Below are 21,291 nucleotides of genomic sequence, written 5' to 3' on the forward strand. Positions count from 1 at the left end.
CTGCCCTTCTCCTGCCCCAGCCGGCCGGCCCTCCAGGAGGAGCAGGCGCCACAGAGACAGCCCGGCCGTGGGAGGGTGCCTCCCTTCCCCAGGGCCGGCATCATGTCGGCGGCGCAGGTGTCCTCGTCTCGGAGACAGTCTTGCTACCTGTGCGACCTGCCCCGCATTCCCTGGGCCATGATCTGGGACTTCTCGGAACCCGTATGCCGCGGCTGCGTCAACTACGAGGGTGCCGATCGCATCGAGTTTGTGATTGAGACAGCGCGCCAGCTGAAACGGGCGCACGGCTGCTTCCAGGACGGCGGCTCCCCCGGGCCGCCGCCGCCCGTCGGGGTCAAGACGGTGGCCCTGTCGGCTAAGGAGGCGGCAGCGGCAGCAGCAGCGGCTGCGGCCGCCGCGCAGCAACAGCAGCAACAACAGCAGCAGCAGCAGCTCAACCACGTCGATGGTTCCAGCAAGCCTGCGGTGCTGGCGGCCCCGTCCGGCCTGGAGCGCTACGGCCTGAGCGCGGCCGCCGCGGCCGCGGTGGAACAGCGCAGCCGTTTCGAGTACCCGCTACCGCCTGTGAGCCTGGGGAGCAGCAGCCACGCCGCGCGGCTGCCCAACGGCCTGGGGGGCCCCAACGGCTTCCCCAAGCCCACCCCGGAGGAGGGACCCCCGGAGCTGAACCGCCAGAGCCCCAACTCTTCTTCGCCAGCGGCATCGGTGGCGTCTCGGCGTGGGACGCACGGCGGGCTAGTGACTGGGCTGCCCAACCCGGGGGGTGGCTGCCCCGCCGCCGCCTCACGCCCTGGGCAGCCGTGGACCCCCGACGCCTGCGCCCCCGGGGGCCCCCGGGGGGCCCGCTTGCCTCGGGGGTGCCCCCGGTGTTTCGACCGCCTAGTCCTCCGCGGCGTCCTCGACCTCGTCGTCGGTGGCCGAGGTGGGCGTGGGTGCTGGCGGCAAGAGGCCTGGCTCGGTGTCGAGCACCGACCAGGAGCGCGAGCTGAAGGAGAAGCAACGGAATGCCGAGGCCCTGGCGGAGCTGAGCGAGAGCTTGCGCAACCGCGCGGAGGAGTCGGCCAACAAGCCCAAAATGGTCCGCGACACGCTGCTCACACTGGCAGGCTGCACGCCCTATGAGGTGCGCTTCAAGAAGGACCACTCGCTGCTGGGCCGCCTCTTCGCCTTCGATGCCGACTCCAAGCCCGGCATGGACTACGAGTTGAAGCTGTTCATCGAGTACCTCACGGGCTCGGGAAACGTACTCCAGCGCCTCCGGGGTGGCCAAGCAGATGTACCAGGACTGTATGAAGGACTTCGGCCGGGGCCTCTCCTCCAGCTTCAAGTATTTGGAGTATGAGAAGAAGCACGGATCCGGGGACTGGCGCCTCCTTGGAGACCTGCTACCCGAGGCCGTGCGCTTTTTAAGGAGGGCGTGCCGGGCGCCGACATGCTGCACCAGCCTTACCTGGATGCCAGCTGCCCCATGCTGCCCACGGCCCTGGTGAGTCTAAGCCGCGCCCCCAGCGCACCCCCGGGGACCGGGACCCTGCCGCCCGCCACCCCTTCGGGCCGAGGCGCAGCTGCCAGCCTGCTCAAGAGGGAGGCATCTCCAGAGCCCCCGGACTCCGCCGAGGGCGCGCTGAAGCTGGGCGAGGAGCAGCAGAGGCAGCAGTGGATGGCGAACCAGAGCGAGGCTCTCAAGCTCACCGTGTCGGCCGTGGGCTTCGCGGCTCGGGGGCACGCGTCAGGGGGGCCGCCCCCGCCGCCCCCACCCCTGGGACCCCATTCCAACCGGACCACCCCGCCCGAGTCAGCCCCTCAGAACGGTCCGTCGCCCATGGCCGCCCTCTTGTCGGTGGCAGACACTCTGGGCACGGCCCACTCGCCCAAGGACGGCAGTTCGGTGCACTCCACCACGGCCTCCGCGCGGCGCAACAGCAGCAGCCCGGTGTCACCGGCCTCCGTACCCGGGCAGCGCCGCCTGATGTCGCGGAACGGGGACCTGAATTTACAGGTGGCGCCCCCGCCGCCTAGCACCCACCCGGGCATGGACCAAGTGCATCCCCAAAACATTACAGATTCCCCTATGGCCAACAGCGGGCCCCTGTGCTGTACCATTTGCCACGAACGTTTGGAGGACACGCATTTCGTCCAGTGCCCCTCCGTCCCCAGCCACAAATTCTGCTTCCCTTGCTCTATAGAGAGTATCAAGGCCCAGGGGGCTACCAGCGAGGTGTACTGCCCCAGCGGAGAGAAATGCCCCCTAGTTGGGTCGAATGTACCTTGGGCCTTCATGCAGGGCGAAATTGCGACGATCTTAGCTGGGGATGTTAAAGTGAAAAAGGAGAGAGACCCTTGAACCAGGAGATAATCACCCCTTTTGCCCCAGACCAGCTCCTCTCCTATCCAGAGGGCCCCTTCCCCAACCCCATTGACTGCCCCCCCACCCCGTCCCTTCACGCGCAAGATGTAGAATTGTGAATATAACAAACTGCAAAAAGTTAGTCTTATGTATAGACATTATTTTCGTCGTATGTTTCTATATTTTGAAACAAAGGTATATTAACTTCTTCATTTGAAGGATAAGCTGGTTTGTGTTAAGTATAATAATTGGTTGGGTCATTTGCATCGTATTCGTTAGCATTTATTGGTGGCAGAGTGTTTGCCTAGGTACAGAAGTAGCCCTTAGCAACGACTGCTGCTGGTGTGTATTTTTGTAAATGTTATGCACTCACCGAAAGGAAAAAAAAACACACAAAAGAAAATGACTTTTTTTTGCCAAGGCTAGTGTTGCTGCCTAAAAAAAATGAGGGTGAGGGTGGGACGTTCTGGGAGAATAGCATTGAAACATGTATATTATCATATGTGAAACAGAACACCATTCCATGTTCGATGCATGAGACAAAGGCTCAGGGCCGGGGCAATGGGATGACCCAGAGGGATGGGATGGGGAGGGAGGTGGGTGGGGGGTCCAGGAAGGGGAACACATGTAAACCCATGGCTGATTCATGTCAATGTATGGCAAAAACTATTACAATATTGTCAAGTAATTAGCCCCCAACTAAAATAAATAAATTTATAAAAAAAAAATGATGCTATAAAATGGTGAGAGCTTCTTTCTGAACACCCCCAAGTGTTGAAGTCTTCACTTTATTTTGTTCAGTTTTGTTCTGGTTTTTTTTTTTCTGTTTCCTTTGCAAAATGGTAAAGGGGGTGTTGGGGGGGTGTTTTTTGTTGCAAGTTGGTGAGAGAAAATGTTTTTTGGTTTGTTTCTACTGACCTGAATGTGTTGGATCTTCACGTGTTGTTTTGTTTCTGCTTTATTGATGCACGGATACTTTTGAACGGTAGAGCGAAATGCTAGACATGGAGAATCGGCTCTGTTTGTCCTTTATACATTTCTGTAGTTAATAGAGCACTGTAATGTGCCTTGGAGCTTAGTAACTTGTAATAAATTCAATTGATATTAAAAAAAAACTAAACAGAAGATAGACTGTTTACACACTTTTGAAGAGTACAAATATGAGGAATGTCAAATTGAGCTCTAAAATACATTACCAAGGGAAGGATAGGGTTTAGGAAATATACCTCTGATGTCTGTGGTCAAGATAAGAATGACTGTTTCCTTCTACAACACAGCCAACTTGGTACCATTGGTAAAGGGAGAATTCTAAGACCACAGATTAGAATACTGTGATATAAGAGAAACATTCTAGAGAGTTAGGAGATCCAAACCCACCCTAGTTCCATTTCTATAACTATCTATCTCTATGGACCTTACAATTTTTCTACTTTCTGAATCTGTTTTATTATTTTCAATATGGTGGTGAGAATGTTAGCCCAGGTTTCTTTCCAGGTTGAACATTGCAAGATCAGTCGTCTAAACGCCAGTTGCACATTAGAATTACCTTCACACCACCTTCCTGAAATTTTTTGTTGCAATGTTACTTACCCATTTCTAATTCACTTGATGATTTTCTCATGTATTAGGCTTATTGTTCATTTACAGTCTTTCCCCCCTTTAATTGAATTATTGGCCCCAATTCTCAGCCTTTGCCATGAATTTGGCAGGTCCACACAAAAGAAGTGAAACATTTTCTCACCTCTTATCTTTGAGCTCAGCTCTGAAACTTGCTTTGGGTAATAGCTTGTACACAGATGTGACTCAAGTAGGGGCTTAGAATATGCTTGCACAGCTGTACAGGCTCTCTCTTGTGATTCTGCCACTGGCGTGACACGAGCCATGAGAGAAACAAACCACTGGTCTAAGAATGAGAAATACATGCAGTACAGCCACCCCAGTTTACTCACAGTCCTGCAGCAAGAAAGACAGTCACCTCAGCCCAAATCAGAGATGCCCAACAGAACTCTGCCTAATCAGCTAAATTCCAGCTGACCTCCAGAACGGTAAGAATAAATGCTTAATAAATTCTTAACTTTTCATGCCACTGAGATTTTGTGGTTGTTGTTATATATTGTTGTGGCAATCGCTGACTGATACATCTTGTTAGAAAATAAATGCCTAGAAAGTGTTTGGCGTACAGAAGACATCCATTACATGTTTATTGAATAAAAGATTTTTTAAAATCTTTTTTTTAAAAAACAAGCACACAGGTAGTGTGCTTACCTGATCAATTAAATCAGAATCTTTGATGGTGAGGTTTGGCATCGATTTTTTTAAGTTCCCAAGGTGATTCTAACACATAGCCATGGAAGAGAGCCACTGTTCTAAGATTTAGTTATTTTTGATAGTGTATTGGTGAAACACACAGGCTTTGGAATCAAATAGATGTGTTCAGGCCCTGACTCTACCACCTACTATGTGACAACCATGGAATTAACATTTCTAAATCCCAGATTCCTCAACTATTAAACAGGGATAATGACAGTTTATAGCAACAGGTGATCACAACCTTTCTTAAAAGGCTATTATGAGGATTAAATGAAGTTTGTATATGAAGTATTCAGTACACGACATGGTACATAGTAAGAGCTCAATAATCCTAAACTATAGCTAATGATGGTATTGCTGTATCATTTGATAGAGAGTAAAAATGTCTGAATTCTGATAGACTTTACTTAGATTCCATTTTCACTGCTTTCTAGCAACATGACTTTGAGTAAAATTACTTAAACGCCTGAGACTACAGTAACCTATCTGTAAAATGGTGGTGGTTTAGTCACTAAGTTGTGTCTGAATCTTGTGACCCCATGGACTGTAGCCTGCCAGGCTCCTCTGTCCGTGGGATTTTCCAGGCAAGAATACTGGAGTGGGTTGCCATTACTTTCTCCCAAGGGATCTTCCCAACCCAGGGATCGAACCCAGGTCTCCTGTGCTGCAGGTGGTCTTCTGCATGTCAGGCAGATTCTTTACTGATTGAGCCACCAGGGAAGCCATCTGTAAAATATGGTGATAATAATAACTACTTCATTGTTTTGTTGTGAGAATTAAATAAAGCGACACAATACTCTTAGAACAGGACCAAGTGCAACATAAATAATAAATGTTAGAGAAAGATAAGTTGGCATTTATTATAACTGACATAAAGAAGTTACATTCTATTAAAATCTCCACATAACTACTTCTTATGAGACAGAATGTTCCCAGCACAGTGTTACATTCCCACATTCTGGATTCAGTTCCCAGTCACTGGGAACACCATGTCCTCTAAAAAGCATAAAAAAATTCTCTGGTTAAAATTACTCCAGTAAGCACCCCTGCCCTCAGATAATGGAGCTGGAGAGGTACATGGTCACTCACTTTCATTCTAGGCAATCTCTAAGATGCCCATGACTTCAATTATCCTTACGACTCCTAATTCGTTTATCCCAGTCCAGTTCTCTTCTCTCAGATCCATATTTATTCATTTTTAAAGGCCTAATCAAGCCACTTGGATGTTGACATCTCTCTTTTTCTTACCTCTTTTGGTAACTACTGCTTGGTTTGTCCAGCATTCTTTCACTGACCTTGGTTTTGAAAAGATATCCCATATCTCTTAATGGAATAATCAGATTCTCTGTGCCTGAATTTTAGAACCTGAGTGGGGATTATACAGATTGAGTTTCCGCTACCCAAATGCCCCAAGCTTCCTCAGTTCCTGACACCCCTGAGGCATCATTTTTGAGCACTTCATGCAGTTTGAAGCAACTCCAGTATCCTTCCAAAAATCCCTATTTTTGCTCAAGTTAAGTAATTCAGAATCAATTTCTGTTGCTTACAAATAAAGAACTCTGACATAGAAATTATACCAGAGACACAAACAACAAACGATCAGAGAGAGAAATTAAGAAAACAATCCTATTCACAGTCACATCAAAAAGAATAAAATGCCTGGGAATGAGTCTACCTAAGGACAGAAAAGACCTGTATTCAGAAAATTATATACACTAATGAAAGAAACTGAAAATGACACAAAGAGATGGAAAGATACACTGTGCTCACTGATTGGAAGAATTTATATTGTTAAAATGACCATATTATCCAAGGCAATCTACAGATTCAGTGCAATCTCTATCACCAATGGCATTTTCACAGAAAAAAATTCTAAAATTTGTATGGAAACACAAAAGATCCAAAATAACTGAAATAATCTTGAGAAAGGAGAACAAAACATAAAACAGCATTCTCCTTGATCTCAAACTATACTACAAAGCCACAGTAATCAAAATGATATAATACTGGCACAAAAACAGATATATACATCAATGGAAGAATAGAGGGTACCTAGAAATGAACCCACATTTATATGGGCAATTAATCTACAACAAAAGGAGCCAAGAATATACAACGGGTCACTGATAAATGGTGTTGGGATAACTGGACAACTAATGCAAAAGAATCAAACTGGACTATTTCCTCACACCATATTAAAAAACACCTCAAAATGGACTGAAGACTTAAATGTAAGACCTGAAACCATAAAATTTCTAGAAGAAAACATAGGCAGTATGTTGACATCAGTCTGCATCAATCTTAGCAATATTTTTGACATCAGTCTTAGCAACATTTTTTTGGATATGTCTAGCCATCACTTCATGGCAAATAGATAGGGAAACAGTGGAAACAGTGGCTGACTTTATATTCGGGGGCTCCAAAATCACTGCAGATGGTGATTGCAGCCATGAAATTAAAAGACGCTTACTCCTTGGAAGGAAAGTTATGACCAACTTAGACAGCATATTGAAAAGCAGAGACATTACTTTGTCAACAAAGGTCCATCTAGTCAAGGCTATGGTTTTTCCAGTACTCATGTATGGATGAGAGAGTTGGACTATAAAGAAAGCTGAGTGCCGAAGAATTGATACTTTTGAACTGTGGTGTTGGAGAAGACTCTTGAGAGTCCCTTGGACTGCAAGGAGATCCAACCAGTCCATCCTAAAGGAGATCAGTCCTGGGTGTTCATTGGAAGGACTCATGTTGAAGCTGAAACTCCAATACTTTGGCCACCTCATGCGAAGAGTTGATTCATTGGAAAAGACCCTAATGCTGGGAAGGATTGGGGGCAGGAGGAGGAGGGGACGACAGAGGATGAGATGGTTAGGTGGCATCACCGACTCAATGGACATGAGTTTGGGTAAACTTCGAGAGTTGGTGATGGACAGGGAGGCCTAGCGTGCTGCGGTTCATGGGGTCACAAAGAGTCGGACACAACTAAGCGACTGAACTGAACTGAACTGAGTTAGTCTTAGCAATATTTTTTTGGCTATGTCCTCAGTGATCAATGCAAAGAAATAGAGGAAAACAACAGAATGGGAAAGACTAGAGATCTCTTCAAGAAAATTAGAGATACCAAGGGAACATTTTATGCAAAGATGGGCTCGATAAAGGACAGAAATGGTATGGACCTAACAGAAGCAGAAGATATTAAGAAGAGGTGGCAAGAATACACAGAACTGTACAAAAAAGATCTTCATGACCCAGATAATCACGATGGTGTGATCACTCACCTAGAGCCAGACATCCTGGAATGTGAAGTCAAGTGGGCCTTAGAAAGCATCACTACGAACAAAGCTAGTGGAGGTGATGGAATTCCAGTTGAGCTATTTCAAATCCTGAAAGATGATGCTGTGAAAGTGCTGCACTCAATATGCCAGCAAATCTGGAAAACTCAGCAGTGGCCATAGGACTGGAAAAGGTCAGTTTTCATCCCAATCCCAAAGAAAGGCAATGCCAAAGAATGCTCAAACTACCACACAATTGCACTCATCTCACACACTAGTAAAGTAATGCTCAAAATTATCCAAGCCAGGCTTCAGCAATACGTGAACTGTGAATTTTCAGATGTTCAAGCTGGTTTTAGAAGAGGCAGAGGAACAAGAGATCAAATTGCCAACATCCGATGGATCATTGAAAAAGCAAGAGAGTTCCAGAAAAACATCTATTTCTGCTTTATTGACTATGCCAAAGCCTTTGACTGTGTGGATCACAATAAACTGTGGAAAATTCTGAAAGAGATGGGAATACCAGACCATCTGACCTGTCTCTTGAGAAACCTGTATGCAGGTCAGGAAGCAACAGTTAGAACTGGACATAGAACAACAGACTGGTTCCGAGTAGGAAAAGGAGTACGTCAAGGCTGTATATTGTCACCCTGCTTATTTAACTTATATGCAGAGTACATCATGAGAAACGCTGGGCTGGAAGAAACACAAGCTGGAATCAAGATTGCTGGGAGAAATATCAATAACCTCCGATATGCAGATGACACCACCCTTATGGCAGAAAGTGAAGAGGAACTAAAGAGCCTCTTGATGAAGGTGAAAGAGAAGAGTGAAAAAGTTGGCTTAAAACTCAACATTCAGAAAACTAAGATCATGGCATCTGGTCCCATCACTTCATGGGAAATAGATGGGGAAACAGTGAAAGATTTTATTTTGGGGGGCTCCAAAATCACTGCTGATGGTGATTGCAGCCATGAAATTAAAAGACGCTTACTCCTTGGAAGGAAGGTTATGACCAACCTAGATAGCATATTTAAAAGCAGAGACATTACTTTGCCAACAAAGGTCCGTCTAGTCAAGGCTATGGTTTTTCCAGTGGTCATGTATGGATGTGAGAGTTGGATGGTGAAGAGAGCTGAGCGCCAAAGAATTGATGCTTATGAACTGTGGTGTTGGAGAAGACTCTTGAGAGTCCCTTGGACTGCAAGGAGATCCAACCAGTCCATCCTAAAGGAGATCAATCCTGAGTGTTCATTGGAAGGTCTGATGTTGAAGCTGAAACTCCAATACTTTGGCCACCTCATGCGAAGAGTTGATTCATTGGAAAAGACCCTAATGCTGCGAAGGATTGGGGGCAGGAGGAGAAGGGGATGACAGAGGATGAGATGGTTGGATGGCATCACTGACTCGATGGACATGGGTTTGGGTAAACTCCCGGAGTTGGTGATGGACAGGGAGGCCTGGCGTGCTGCAGTCCATGGGGTTGCAAAGAGTCGGACACAACTGAGCTACTGAACTGAACTGAGTCAGACAAAAGAAATAATAGCAAGAATAAACAAATGGGACTGAAAAAAGTCCAAAAGTGAAGTCACTCAGTCGTGTCCAACTCTTTGTGACCCGATGGACTGTAGCCTACCATGCTCCTCTGTCCATGGGATTTTCCAGGCAAGAATACTGGAGTGTGTTGCCATTTCCTTCTCCAGGGGATCGTCCCAACCCAGGGATGGAACTCAGGCCTCCTGCATTGTAGGCAGACGCTTTTACCATTTGAGCCACCAGGGAAGTCTCAAATGGGACTGCTGCTACTGCTGCTAAGTCGCTTCAGTCACGTCCGACTCTGTGCGATCCCATAGACGGCAGCCCACCAGGCTCCACCGTCTGTGAGATTCTCCAGGCAAGAACACTGGAGTGGGTTGCTGTTTCCTTCTCCAATGCATGAAAGTGAAAAGTGAAAGTGAAGTCGCTCAGTCGTGTCTGACTCTTGGTGACCCCCTGGACTGCAGCCTACCAGGCTCCTCCGTCCATGGGATTTTCCAGGCAAGAGTACTGGAGTGGGTTGCCATTGCCTTCTCCCAAATGGGACTACATCAAACTAAAAAGTTTTTGCACAGCAAAGGATGCTATCAAGAAAAAGAAAAGGCCACTTGATGAATGGGAGAATTTATTTGCAAATGATATATCTTATAGGGGGTTAATATTCAAAATATACAAAGAACTCATAAAATTCAACATCAAAAAACAAAATCCCAATTAAAAAATGGGCAGAAGACCTGAATAAACATTTTTCCAAAGAAGACATATGGATGGCCAATAGGAACGTGAAAAGATGCTCAGCATTGCTAATCATAAGAGAAATGCAAATAAAAGCCACAATGAGATATCACCTCACACCTGTCAGAATCGCTATTATCAAAAAGACAGGAACAAGTGTTGGCAAGAATATGAAGAAAAGGGAAATGTATAGAAACATCAAATCACTCTGTTGTATACAAGGAATTAATATAGTGTTGTAGGTTAATTATATTTCAAAGACAAACAAACTCCTAGAAAAGAGATCAGATTTGTGACCCGATTTGTGGGGAGAGGGTATTAGATGAAGGCAGTCAAAATGTACAAACTCCCAGTTATAAATTAAGGACTAGGCATGTAATATACAGCATGGTGAAGAGAATTAATACTGCTGTATGAAAGTTGTTAAGAGTAAATCCTAAGAGTTCTCATTACCAACAAAATTTTTTTTTCTATTTCTTTTATGTTGTACTGATATGAGACAATGTATTCATTTCATGATGTATGTAAGTCAAATCACTATGATATGTCAATTATATCACAATAAAACTGGGAAAAACAAAATTGAAAAAAAAAAGAAATTATACCAGAGAGTGAGTTACAGTCAACAGTTCTATAGGGAACTATGGGAATGTTTTATAACTGGTTATTAGATTCAGTTAGAGTAAAAGGCTGTGAGATGGCCCAAATCCTATGATCAGTGGAATGGAATGGAAAGTAGTATCCATTGTACTAGGAGCTCCACAAGAATATATGGAATCTTTATTCCAAGTACCAAAAGGTGCCCTCTTCAAGAAGATAAATCAAAGTAAGATGTCTCCTTCAGGCAACTGAACTACAAAATGGTAAAATGGTGCTGCTTCCTTTGAGCTGGAGGAGCACCAAGCTAGGGAACAAAATTTAGACGCAGGGTATGGACTAATTTCAGTCCCCCACCACACCCTTGGCTGTCTGCCTTTTCAGTCAACAAACTAAAGCTTTTCATGGTGATTTGACATGTTATGCATGCTGCCAAAAATAGGGGAAAGAAATGCTACAACCTTAAATCTCATCTCCAGCCCTAAAATGAGTCTCTGGTTTTCTTTTATTGAGATAGAATTCATATATCATAAAATTCACCCTTTTAAAGTGTACAACTCAATGCTTTGCAGTATATTCACAAAGTTTTGCAACCAACACCACTATCCAATTCCAGAACATTTTCATGACCCCCAAAAGAAATGCTATACCCATTAAGCAGACACTTCCCATTCTCCCCTCTCCCTACCCCTGGCAATCACAATTCTATTTTATGTCTCTAAGGATTTGCCTATGATGGACATTTCATATAAATGGAATCATACAATACATGACCTTTTGTGTCTGACTTCTCTTACTTAGCATGTTTTCAAGGTTCATCCATGTTGCAACATGTATCAGTCCTTCATTCTTTTTTTTATGACTGAATAATAATCTATTTCACATCCACTGGAATGGCTGTACTTAAAAAAAATGAAAAATGGCAAGGATGTGGAAAAAATTAGAACCCTCTTACATTGCCAGTGGGAATATAAAATGGTGCAGCCACTATGGAAAAGTTCAGCAGTTCCCCAATAAGTTAAAGATAGCATTACCATATGACCCAGCAATTCTACTCCTGTGTGTACTAAGTTGCTTCAGTCATGTCTGACTCTTTGTGATCCTACGGACCATAGCCTGCCAGGCTTCTCTGTCCATGGAATTCTCCAGGCAAGAATACTGGAACGGGTTGTCATGCCCACCTCCAGGGGATCTTCCTGACCCAGGGATCAAACCCACATCTCTTATGTCTCCTGCACTGGCAGGCAGATTCCTTAGTACTAGCACCACCTGGGAATTAATACATAACCAAAACAATTGAAAACAGGTATTTAAACAAAAATTTCTACAAGAATATTCACAACACCACTATACATAATAGCAAAAAGATGGAAACAACACCAATGCCCGTCAACTGATGAGCTGAATAAACAAAATGTGATATATACTTACAATGGAATACTATCCAGTCATAAAAAGGAACAAAGTACTGATATGTGCTACAACATGGATGAGTTTTGAAAACATCTCGCTATGTGAAGGAAGTCAGACACAAAATGCCGCATATTTCATGACGCCATTTATAAGAAATGTACATAATAGGCAAATTCATAAAGACAAAGCAAATTAGTGGTTGCCAAGGGTTCAGGGAAAAGGGAAAGTGGTAAGGGTTAGGAATTTCTGTCTGAGGTGTTGGAAACATTCTGCAATTAGATAGTGGTGATGGTTACAGAACTTTGTGAGTATACTGAAAATAACTAAATTGTACACTTTAAATTAAAAGAGTGGATTTTATGATATGTGAATAAAATCAATCAATATCAATTAATAAAATCAATAAACTAAACATGTGGTAATCATTTTTCAATAAGTCAGTATGTTGTACACCTAAAACTAAAACAGTGTTATATGTCAATTATATCTCAATTAAAATAGAAAAAACCAATTGTAAAAGTAGGAAAAGTCATTTAAAAATGCAATTATAGAAGAAAAATGAGAAAGTAGAAACAACACAAATGTCCATCAAAGGATGAGTGGATAAACAAAATGTGACATATACATACAATAGATTATTCAGCCTTTAAAGGGAAAGAAATTCTGAAACATGCTACATGAATAAAACCTGAATACATTATGCAAAGTGAAATAAGCCACACACAAAAGAGAAAATATTGTATGATTCTATTTATATATGAGGCACATAGAACAGTCAAATTCATAGAGTCAGAAAGTATAATAGTGGTTACCAGGGTCTGAGGGGAGAGGGAATGGGGAGTTATTTTTTAATGGGTATAGAGTTTCAGTTTAGGAAGATGCAAAAAATTTGAAGATGGCTAGTGGTGATGATTGGATAACAATGTAATGTACTTAATGCCACTGAACTGCACTTAAAAGTGACTAAAGTGACAAATTTTATGTTATGCATATTTTACCACAATAAAAAAAGAAAATGGGCAAAATATTTAAACAGAGCTTTCACAAAGGAAGATATAAAAATGATCAATAGCACATGAAAAGATGCTCAACATCATTAGTCACTAAGGAAATATAAATAAAAACTATAATGAGGTACCACTTCATGCTCACTATAACGGTTAATATTTAAAAAACTGACACTACCAAATGCTACTGAGGATGTTGGTAGGAGAGTAAAATGGTACAAACAAATGGCAGTTTCACATAAAACAAAACATATCCCTATTTTCAGTCATAAAAAAACATGAAATCTTGCCATTTGTGACAACACACATGGACCTTGAGGGCATTATGTTGACTGAAATAAGTCAGACAGAGAAAGACAAATACCATATGACTCATTTATACACAGAGTCTTGAAAAAGAAAACCAACTCAAAGACACAGAGAACAGATGGGTGGTTTCCAGAGGCTGGAGGTGGGGAGTGGGCAAAGTGGGTGAAGGGAGTGAAAAGGTACAAACTGCTAGTTATAAAACAGCTAAGTCATGGGAGTCATGGAAAGGTAATAACAGCATGGTGACTATAGTTAGTATTATATGTTTAAAAGTTGCTAAGAGAGTAGATCTTAAAAGTTCTCATCACAAGAAAAAAAATTCTGTAACCATGTAGGGTGATGGATATTAACTAGACTTATTGTGATAATCATTTAACAATATACACAAATATCAAACAGTTACTTTGTATGTCTGAAACTAATATAATATTGTATATCAGTTATACTGCAATTTAAAAATCAATAATTATTGAAACAGAAAGCAAATAATAAAACATAGAGTAGATCAATAAAAGGAAATGATAGTTTTATGAAAAAAACAAGAGTGAACAAATTTTTAGCAAGTGTGATTTCAAAAAGAAAGCCATTATAAATTAACATAAAAAATGAAAGGGAACCAAACTACAGAAACGAGAGATTAAAAAATTATCCAAAAAAGTACTATGTATAACCTTTATAGCCATTCTAAAAATCTAGGTGAAATGGATAATTTACAGGAAAATAAACAACCAAAATTGGCCTAAGAAATAGAAAACTTAAAAAGGCCAATTGCTCATGGAAGAATGTGAAATGATAATACTCTACCTCAAAAGTCACTGGCTCCAAAAAGTTTTGTGAGAGAGTTTGACCACACCAGCCAGGAATAGATTAATGAAACTTTATACAAAATTTTCCATAGCCAAGTAAAAGAAGGGAAATGACACCATACAGCTATAGACTAGTGTAATCTTGATACCAAAACTGACAAGTTAAGGGAAAGAAATTATAGGCCCATCTCACTTATGAACCTAGATATACAAATGTATAACCTTAATACCATAATCAAACACAGTAAAACTATAGGTCATTATTTTTCACGGAGATGCTGATGGCATTTTTGGTGGAACAATTCTTCATTTAGTATCCCTGATCCCTATCAACTAAATGCCAGCAGGACTCCTTCCACACACACATCAATAAACTGTAAAAACCACAAGCACTTCTAGGCATTTCCAAATGTCCCCTAGAGCGGTGGTTCAGCTTCAGGCTGAGGATCAATACTATAGGCAATCTCACTTATGAACACAGATACAAAACCGCTAATAAAAGATTAGTCCCTCAAATCCCACAGTACATTAAAAATAAAAAGTACACACACACACATCATGCTCTCATCTGATAAGTTAGTATTAGGAAAGCAGGAAGTTTAACCTTTATAGATATGTCATTGTGGAACAGGACACCAACTCCTTACTTGGAAAATTGGCAATTACAGGGAGAGTTAAGCATTTATCTTGTCTTTCATATAGGAACTGTATTTTAGGCTCACCAAATAGCCCCAGTAGAGAAGGGATAGTTCTTCTTACAGAGGTATACTAGCTAATACATTCAGAAAGAATAATAGAAAAAGAAAATCATTATTATGAAATCTTTAACAAAATAATTGACTTAGATAGCAGTTATCAAATGGATGGTAAAACCATTAGGTAAAAGGATGATGGAAACTTTACAAAGACAAGATCAGATTAACACCACTTCAATTTACTTTTAGTAGCACTAAGAGTGAGACCGGAAAAGGCAACAGCACCCCACTCCAGTACTCTTGCCTGGAAAATCCCATGGATGGAGGAGCCTGGTGGGCTGCAGTCCATGGGGTCGCGAAGGGTCGGACACGACTGAGCGACTTCACTTTCACTTTTCACTTTCATGCATTGGAGAAGGAAATGGCAACCCACTCCAGTGTTCTTGCCTGAAGAATCCCAGGGACGGCGGAGCCTGGTGGGCTGCCGTCTATGGGGTTGCATGGAGTCGGACATGACTGAAGTGACTTAGCAGCAGCAGCAGCAGCAGCAAGAGTGAGACAGGGCTTCCTGGGTGTCACTAGTAGTAAAGAACCCATCTGCTAATGCAGGAGACATGGGTTTGATCTCTGGGTGGGGAAGATCCCCTGGAGTAGTAAATGGCAACCCACTCCAGTATTCTTGCCTGGAGAATCCCATGAACAGAGGAGCCTGGTGGGCTACAGTCCATAGCGTCAAAGAGAGTCAGACACTAATGAAGTGAAACAAGCAAGCAAGCAAGAGTGAGACAAGCAAACACTCTGGAAAAGAAAGTACATAGTATAAACCACGAAATAGTCTTTAACAAATAATAAGAACCTGAATCTAATCAAACATTTAGATCCACCTTTCAGTCTATAGGAAATACAGAAACAAGTAAAATAGCAACTCACAGAAGTAATCAGGCAAATCCAGAATGTAGGTGAGTCCACAGAACAAATGTCAGGTTTCTTCAACAAAAATATGCCATGAAAATGAAAGAGAGGATGTGTTGTTTTGTCTTAGCTTTTGGAACTGGTAAAAACATTTTTAGAAAACTGGAAAAATCTGAAGATGAGTATTAGTATGAAAATGGCATTATGATTATATTAGATATTCTTTCTGCTTTGATTTCTTTGGTGAGGCATACTGAAATATTTAGGAGTTAAATCATATGATAGTCATGATTAGCCTAAAATATCCCAGCACAAAAGAGGGGAGGGGAATAGCTGAAACAAGTATGGCAAAATGTTGATGGCTATTAAAGCTCAGTTATTGGTACATGGAGGTTTATTGTGCTCTCTACTGTCATTTACGTTTGGAATTTATCATGACAGTTTTTTTAAAACTATCAATGCAATTCAATGCATTAACTAATAAGTTAAAGGGGAAAAACCTCTATCTCCAACTTACAGATGAAAACGCAACTAATAACATTTCAAACCTATTCTTGCTTTTTAAAAGCCTCAAAAAATAGGAATTATTAATAAAGAAAACTTATTGAATTAATAAAGGGCAACTGCCAGAAACTCACACTAAGGATCATACTTGATGAAATTTTAGAAGCATTCCCATTAAAAGGAAGGATGAGATAAGGATGTCTGATATCACTGTTGCTACTCAATCGTATTACTGGAAGTCTTAGCCAATGCATTCAGATGAGAAAAATACAGGTGGTATACAGATTGAAGCCAGAGAGAAAGCTATCAATGTTTGCACATAATCTGTTTGCCAACCTAGAAAATCCAACAGACTCAATGAACAAACTATTAGAGAAAAGACGACTTTAGTAAAGTTGTTGGACACAATTTCAAACATAAAACAATAGTTATCTCAAGTGAGTAAAGTGAAGCCGCTCAGTTGTGTCCGACTCTTTGCAATCTCATGGACTGTAGCCTATCATGCTCCTCTGTCTGGAATTTTCCAGGCAAGAACACCGGAGTGGGTTGCTATTTCCTTCTCCAGAGGATCTTCCCAACCCAGGGATTGAACATGGGTCTCCCTCATTGTAGGTCGATGCTTTACTGTCCGAGTTATCTTATATACTCTTAATTAGCTCAGCAGTGAAGAATCTGCCTGCAATGCAGGAGACTCAGGTTCGATCCCTGGATTGGGAAGATCCCCTGGAGGAGGGCATGGCAACCCACTCCAGTATTCTTGCCTTGAGAATTCCCTGAACAGAGGAGCCTAGCGGGCTGTAGTCCATAGGATCACACAGAGTCAGACACAACTGAAGCGACTTAGCACAGCACACATACCCTTAATTACAAAATGAAAGAAGAAAATTCTATTAATAGTAGTAACAAAAGCTATAAAGTATCTAGAAATAGCACAGACAAGATATGTTCAAGACATTTATGGAGAAAATGATACGTTATTAAAGGATTTAAAAATCTGAATAAACGGAGAGCCATGCCATATTTATTCATATCTCATTAATGTAAAGATGCCAGTTCTCCCCAGCTAAAGCTGGAAATTCAACAAAATGCCAATAAAATTCTTTATGGAAATGATAATCTAACTCTAAAACTCATATTAAAAAGTAAATATGCAAGAATAACACAAAATTGGAGAACAAAGGTGACTTTCCATGTCAGACGTCAAACATTATAAAACTACAGACATTTAAAATGTGACATGAACGCAAGTATAAATAATGGATCAGCAGAATCAAATAAAGAATCCTGAAAGAAACCTAAATATGCATAAGAATCTCGTATTGATTAAAGGTAGCATTTAGAAGTAAGTTGAGAAAGAAAAGAGGGAGGCATGTGGAAGGATATAGATTGCAGCACATTTTGTATCAGCACAAAACTTGGAAATAAGCATGTCAATGGGGAAATGGCTACACGAATTATAGCATATCTATTCTGCAGAATACTCTGCAACTGTAAAAAAAAAAAGTTAGATTTACATGTACTAAAATGAAAAGTTCTCACACATAATGTTGGGTGAAAAATAGCAAGTAGCAGAACAATACATATAAGCATGATATAATTTATATTTTTAAATAATAACACTAAATAATACTATATATTATCTGCATGTGTGTGTGTGTGTGTGTGTGTGTGTGTATGTGTGTGTCTGTGGCGGAGAGACAGAAAAAGAAGTCTGGAAGAAGTTAAGTCAAACAGTGAGTAGGGAGAGGGAGAATCAGGGAGGAAATCAAAGATGACCAAAGGAGGCTTTAGCTTTCCCTGTAACATTCTAATCTTCTAAACGAAAAAATGTGTTTGTGTGTTGTGTAATTAAGTCAATAAATAAGAGATTTAAAAGCTATATAATGATATCAATGAATTATATATGGTATAAGGACTTATTTATTCATATAATTGCATGCTGCTAAGTCGCTTCAGTTGTGTCCGACTCTGTGCGACCCCAGAGACGGCAGCCTACCGGACTCCTCCGTCCCTGGGATTCTCCAGGCAAGAACACTGGAGTGGGTTGCCATTTCCTTCTCCAATACATTTAAGTGAAAAGTGAAAGTGAAGTCGCTCAGTCGAGTCTGACTCTTCGCGAGCCCATGGACTGAAGCCTACCAGGCTCCTCCGTCCATGGGATTTTCCAGCCAAGAGTACTGGAGTGGGATGCCATTGCCTTCTCGGTATAATTGCATAGAAAGGTGATTGTAAGGATACTCACCAAACCGTTGACAGTTTTTTCTTTGTTTCATTTTTTATGGGGGGTGTGAAACTATAAAGGGAGCAGAAAAAGCAAGTTTCAAGATTTACTATCTCTATAGTTGTGTACTGTTTTAATCTTTTACCTTGAAAACAAATATTATTGAGTAATTAAAAAATAAAGACATGGAAAAAATCAAAGACACACTGTTAAGGGGAAAAGCTAATTGCTATATCATATATATATATATAATTTTATATACGGAATAATATATACTTCTATTGTATTATATATGTATATATGTGTGCTAAGTCAATTCTTTGCAACCCTATGGACTGTAGCTCACCAGGCTCCTCTGCCCGTGGGATTCTCCGGGCAAGAATACTGGATTGGGTTGCCATGCCCTCCTCCAGGGGATCTTCCCGATCTAGGGATGAAATCCATATCTCTTATGTCTCCCGCACTGGAAGGTGGGTTCTCTACCTTCACACCACTGGCAAGCCCATATATGTGTACCTATATATTCTAATGCACAAAAACACAAATTGCACTTTCACAATTTATATAGTTGTGCTGTTTATTTTATTACAATGAGCACATAGTCATGCATTATTTAAGAAACACTATGGCAATAATTTCTCAAAATATACATATATCAAATTAATATGTTGTACATCTTAAACTGTACAATGTTATGTATCAATTATATCTCAGTAAAACTGAGGGGCGGAAGAAACAGAAATATAGATAAATCTAACCGTGCCATTAACCTAATCAAAACCCTTTAAGTAGGAGTATTCCCACTGTTCCTAGGATAAAGCTCAAAATAATTAAGGGAGCCTGTCATCCAGCCTCAGTTCCCCATACTCTCCCCCTTGCTTAATATGCTCTAATCACAGGAGACACCTTTCAGTACTTCAAGTCCCTTGTATATGTTCTAGTTTCAGGTCTCTGCACATGTTGTTTCCTCTACGTGGATCATTTCCTCCATTCATCCCTCCTCTATCTCCTTCTACTTTGGCTGGTTCTTTAGTTCTCATCACTTCTTCAGGAGAACCTTCTCTGACAATTACTTATAGAACCCTTCTTTTTCCTTCCTAGCTCTTATCTGAATTTGCAGTTTTCTATTTATAGATGAGATTATTAATGTCAGTTATCACTAGTAGACTGAAGCTCCATGAGAGCAGGACTGTTGTCTGTCTTGTTGCATCCTGACATTTAGTAAGAGCTCAGTAAATATTTGTGAAATAAATGACTCCTCCATGTTAATCAAGGCAGACTTCAGCTTGGCATTAGTTCCATTTTCCTCTCCATTCCAACGTATGTCATCAGATAAGCAACTTCAGTGACTATAGATGACTCACTCAACACCCTGGCCTCACTGTCCATCAATCTCCTCTACTTCTGCAACCTCTGACCACATGCCACTTCATCTGCCATTTCTAGCCATTACTGCCCTAGACCACCTGAAAAACATGGAGCTGCCCCACTTCAGAATTCCTGAACTCCACTAACCCAATCTCTAGCTACAACCTCTTACTCCTGTTACTTCTTGGTTCTCAAAATATTTAGTCCTCGTTCTCATCAAGATCTCCCATCCTTTGACTTCTCCTGATCTTCAGCTCATTACCACTTCATTGCTTAACTCCCTATCCAGTCTAGATGCCATGGTACATCACTTTAAACACTCTTCTTAGCAGCCTCACTGCTCTAATCCATTTTAATCTGCCATTTTCCAAGCTACTGAGTTACTAAGGGCCACTCTACATACATTACTTCTAGAACTTCTCAAAACACCAATATGAGGTAGAGACCACCATTATCCCCTTTTACAGATAAGGAAAGGATTCTTAAAGAAGTGAAGTATTAGTAACTTGTCCAAGGTCACACAAAGTGTCGGGAGCAGGGTGGAGTTGGGATCTGAAGGAGATCTGTCTGACACCAAAGTCTGTGCTCCCAAGCAGTAGGTTCCTCTGTTGCTCAGAAGGAATGATAACTCTGATTGCAACAAGGAGAAAGAACAGGAGGGAAGCAGGCCAAGAGAGAAAGCCCGGAGACCAAGCCAGCAATCCAAGTGAGAGTTCACAGTGGACTAAGGCTTATCTCTCAGAACACAGCAAAGAATTCAAACTAAAGGCCCACTTACTTCAGGCGTGTGACTTTACAGGATGGATCTGGTGGGCTTTGGCTGAAGATGGCACAACTAGATGTGTCTAGAAGAGATGAAAAAGAAAATCAGCAGTTTAATACATTCTTTAAGAATATAATTTCTATTTTAATTTATCGGCTCCAGCCCCAGACGTGCTGGTCAGCTCCCTGGTCTTGCCCAGGTCAGAGCATGGGGCTTAGCAGTGCATCCTTGTCGCATCCTCACACCCCCAGCGGTCTCCATGGCCTGGGTGACCTGTGGGGAGTGTGTCTCTAAGGTTGGCCCTTGGTTGGGTAAGTGACTAGGAGAGCAGCAGATTTGGGTTCTGATTCCATCTTTGAAAGTGAAAGTCGCTCAGTCCTGTCAGACTCTTTGTGACCCCCGCAGTCGATACAGTCCTGGAATTCTCCAGGCCAGAATACTGGAGTGGGTAGCCTTTCCCTTCTCCAGGGGATCTTCCCAACCCAGGGATCGAACCCAG

The 21,291-nt window shown here is 42.0% G+C and overlaps 1 protein-coding gene and 1 long non-coding RNA gene across 2 annotated transcripts; one reads left to right on the forward strand and one right to left on the reverse strand.

Annotated features, from left to right (window-relative positions):
• The first annotated feature begins 101 nt into the window (after positions 1–101).
• LOC145536514 (putative E3 ubiquitin-protein ligase IRF2BPL) lies at positions 102–2,485 on the forward strand. Its single transcript, XM_081565878.1, is given in 4 exon segments — positions 102–767; positions 769–1,242; positions 1,244–1,401; positions 1,404–2,485. Coding segments are annotated over 4 exon segments (2,238 nt in total). The 5' UTR covers position 102; the 3' UTR covers positions 2,345–2,485.
• Positions 2,486–3,289: 804 nt separating this feature from the next.
• Positions 3,290–20,876, reverse strand: LOC145536518 (uncharacterized). The gene is made up of 3 exons (XR_014075865.1): positions 20,808–20,876; positions 18,683–18,733; positions 3,290–5,383 (listed from the first exon to the last, which is right to left on the reverse strand). It is a non-coding gene; the product is annotated as an uncharacterized LOC145536518 (long non-coding RNA).
• Between the last annotated feature and the right edge of the window lie 415 nt (positions 20,877–21,291).

This window comes from Giraffa tippelskirchi, chromosome X, assembly GCF_054371585.1.
Source record: "Giraffa tippelskirchi isolate mGirTip1 chromosome X, T2T-mGirTip1v1.2.pri, whole genome shotgun sequence".
Lineage (NCBI taxonomy): Eukaryota > Metazoa > Chordata > Mammalia > Artiodactyla > Giraffidae > Giraffa > Giraffa tippelskirchi.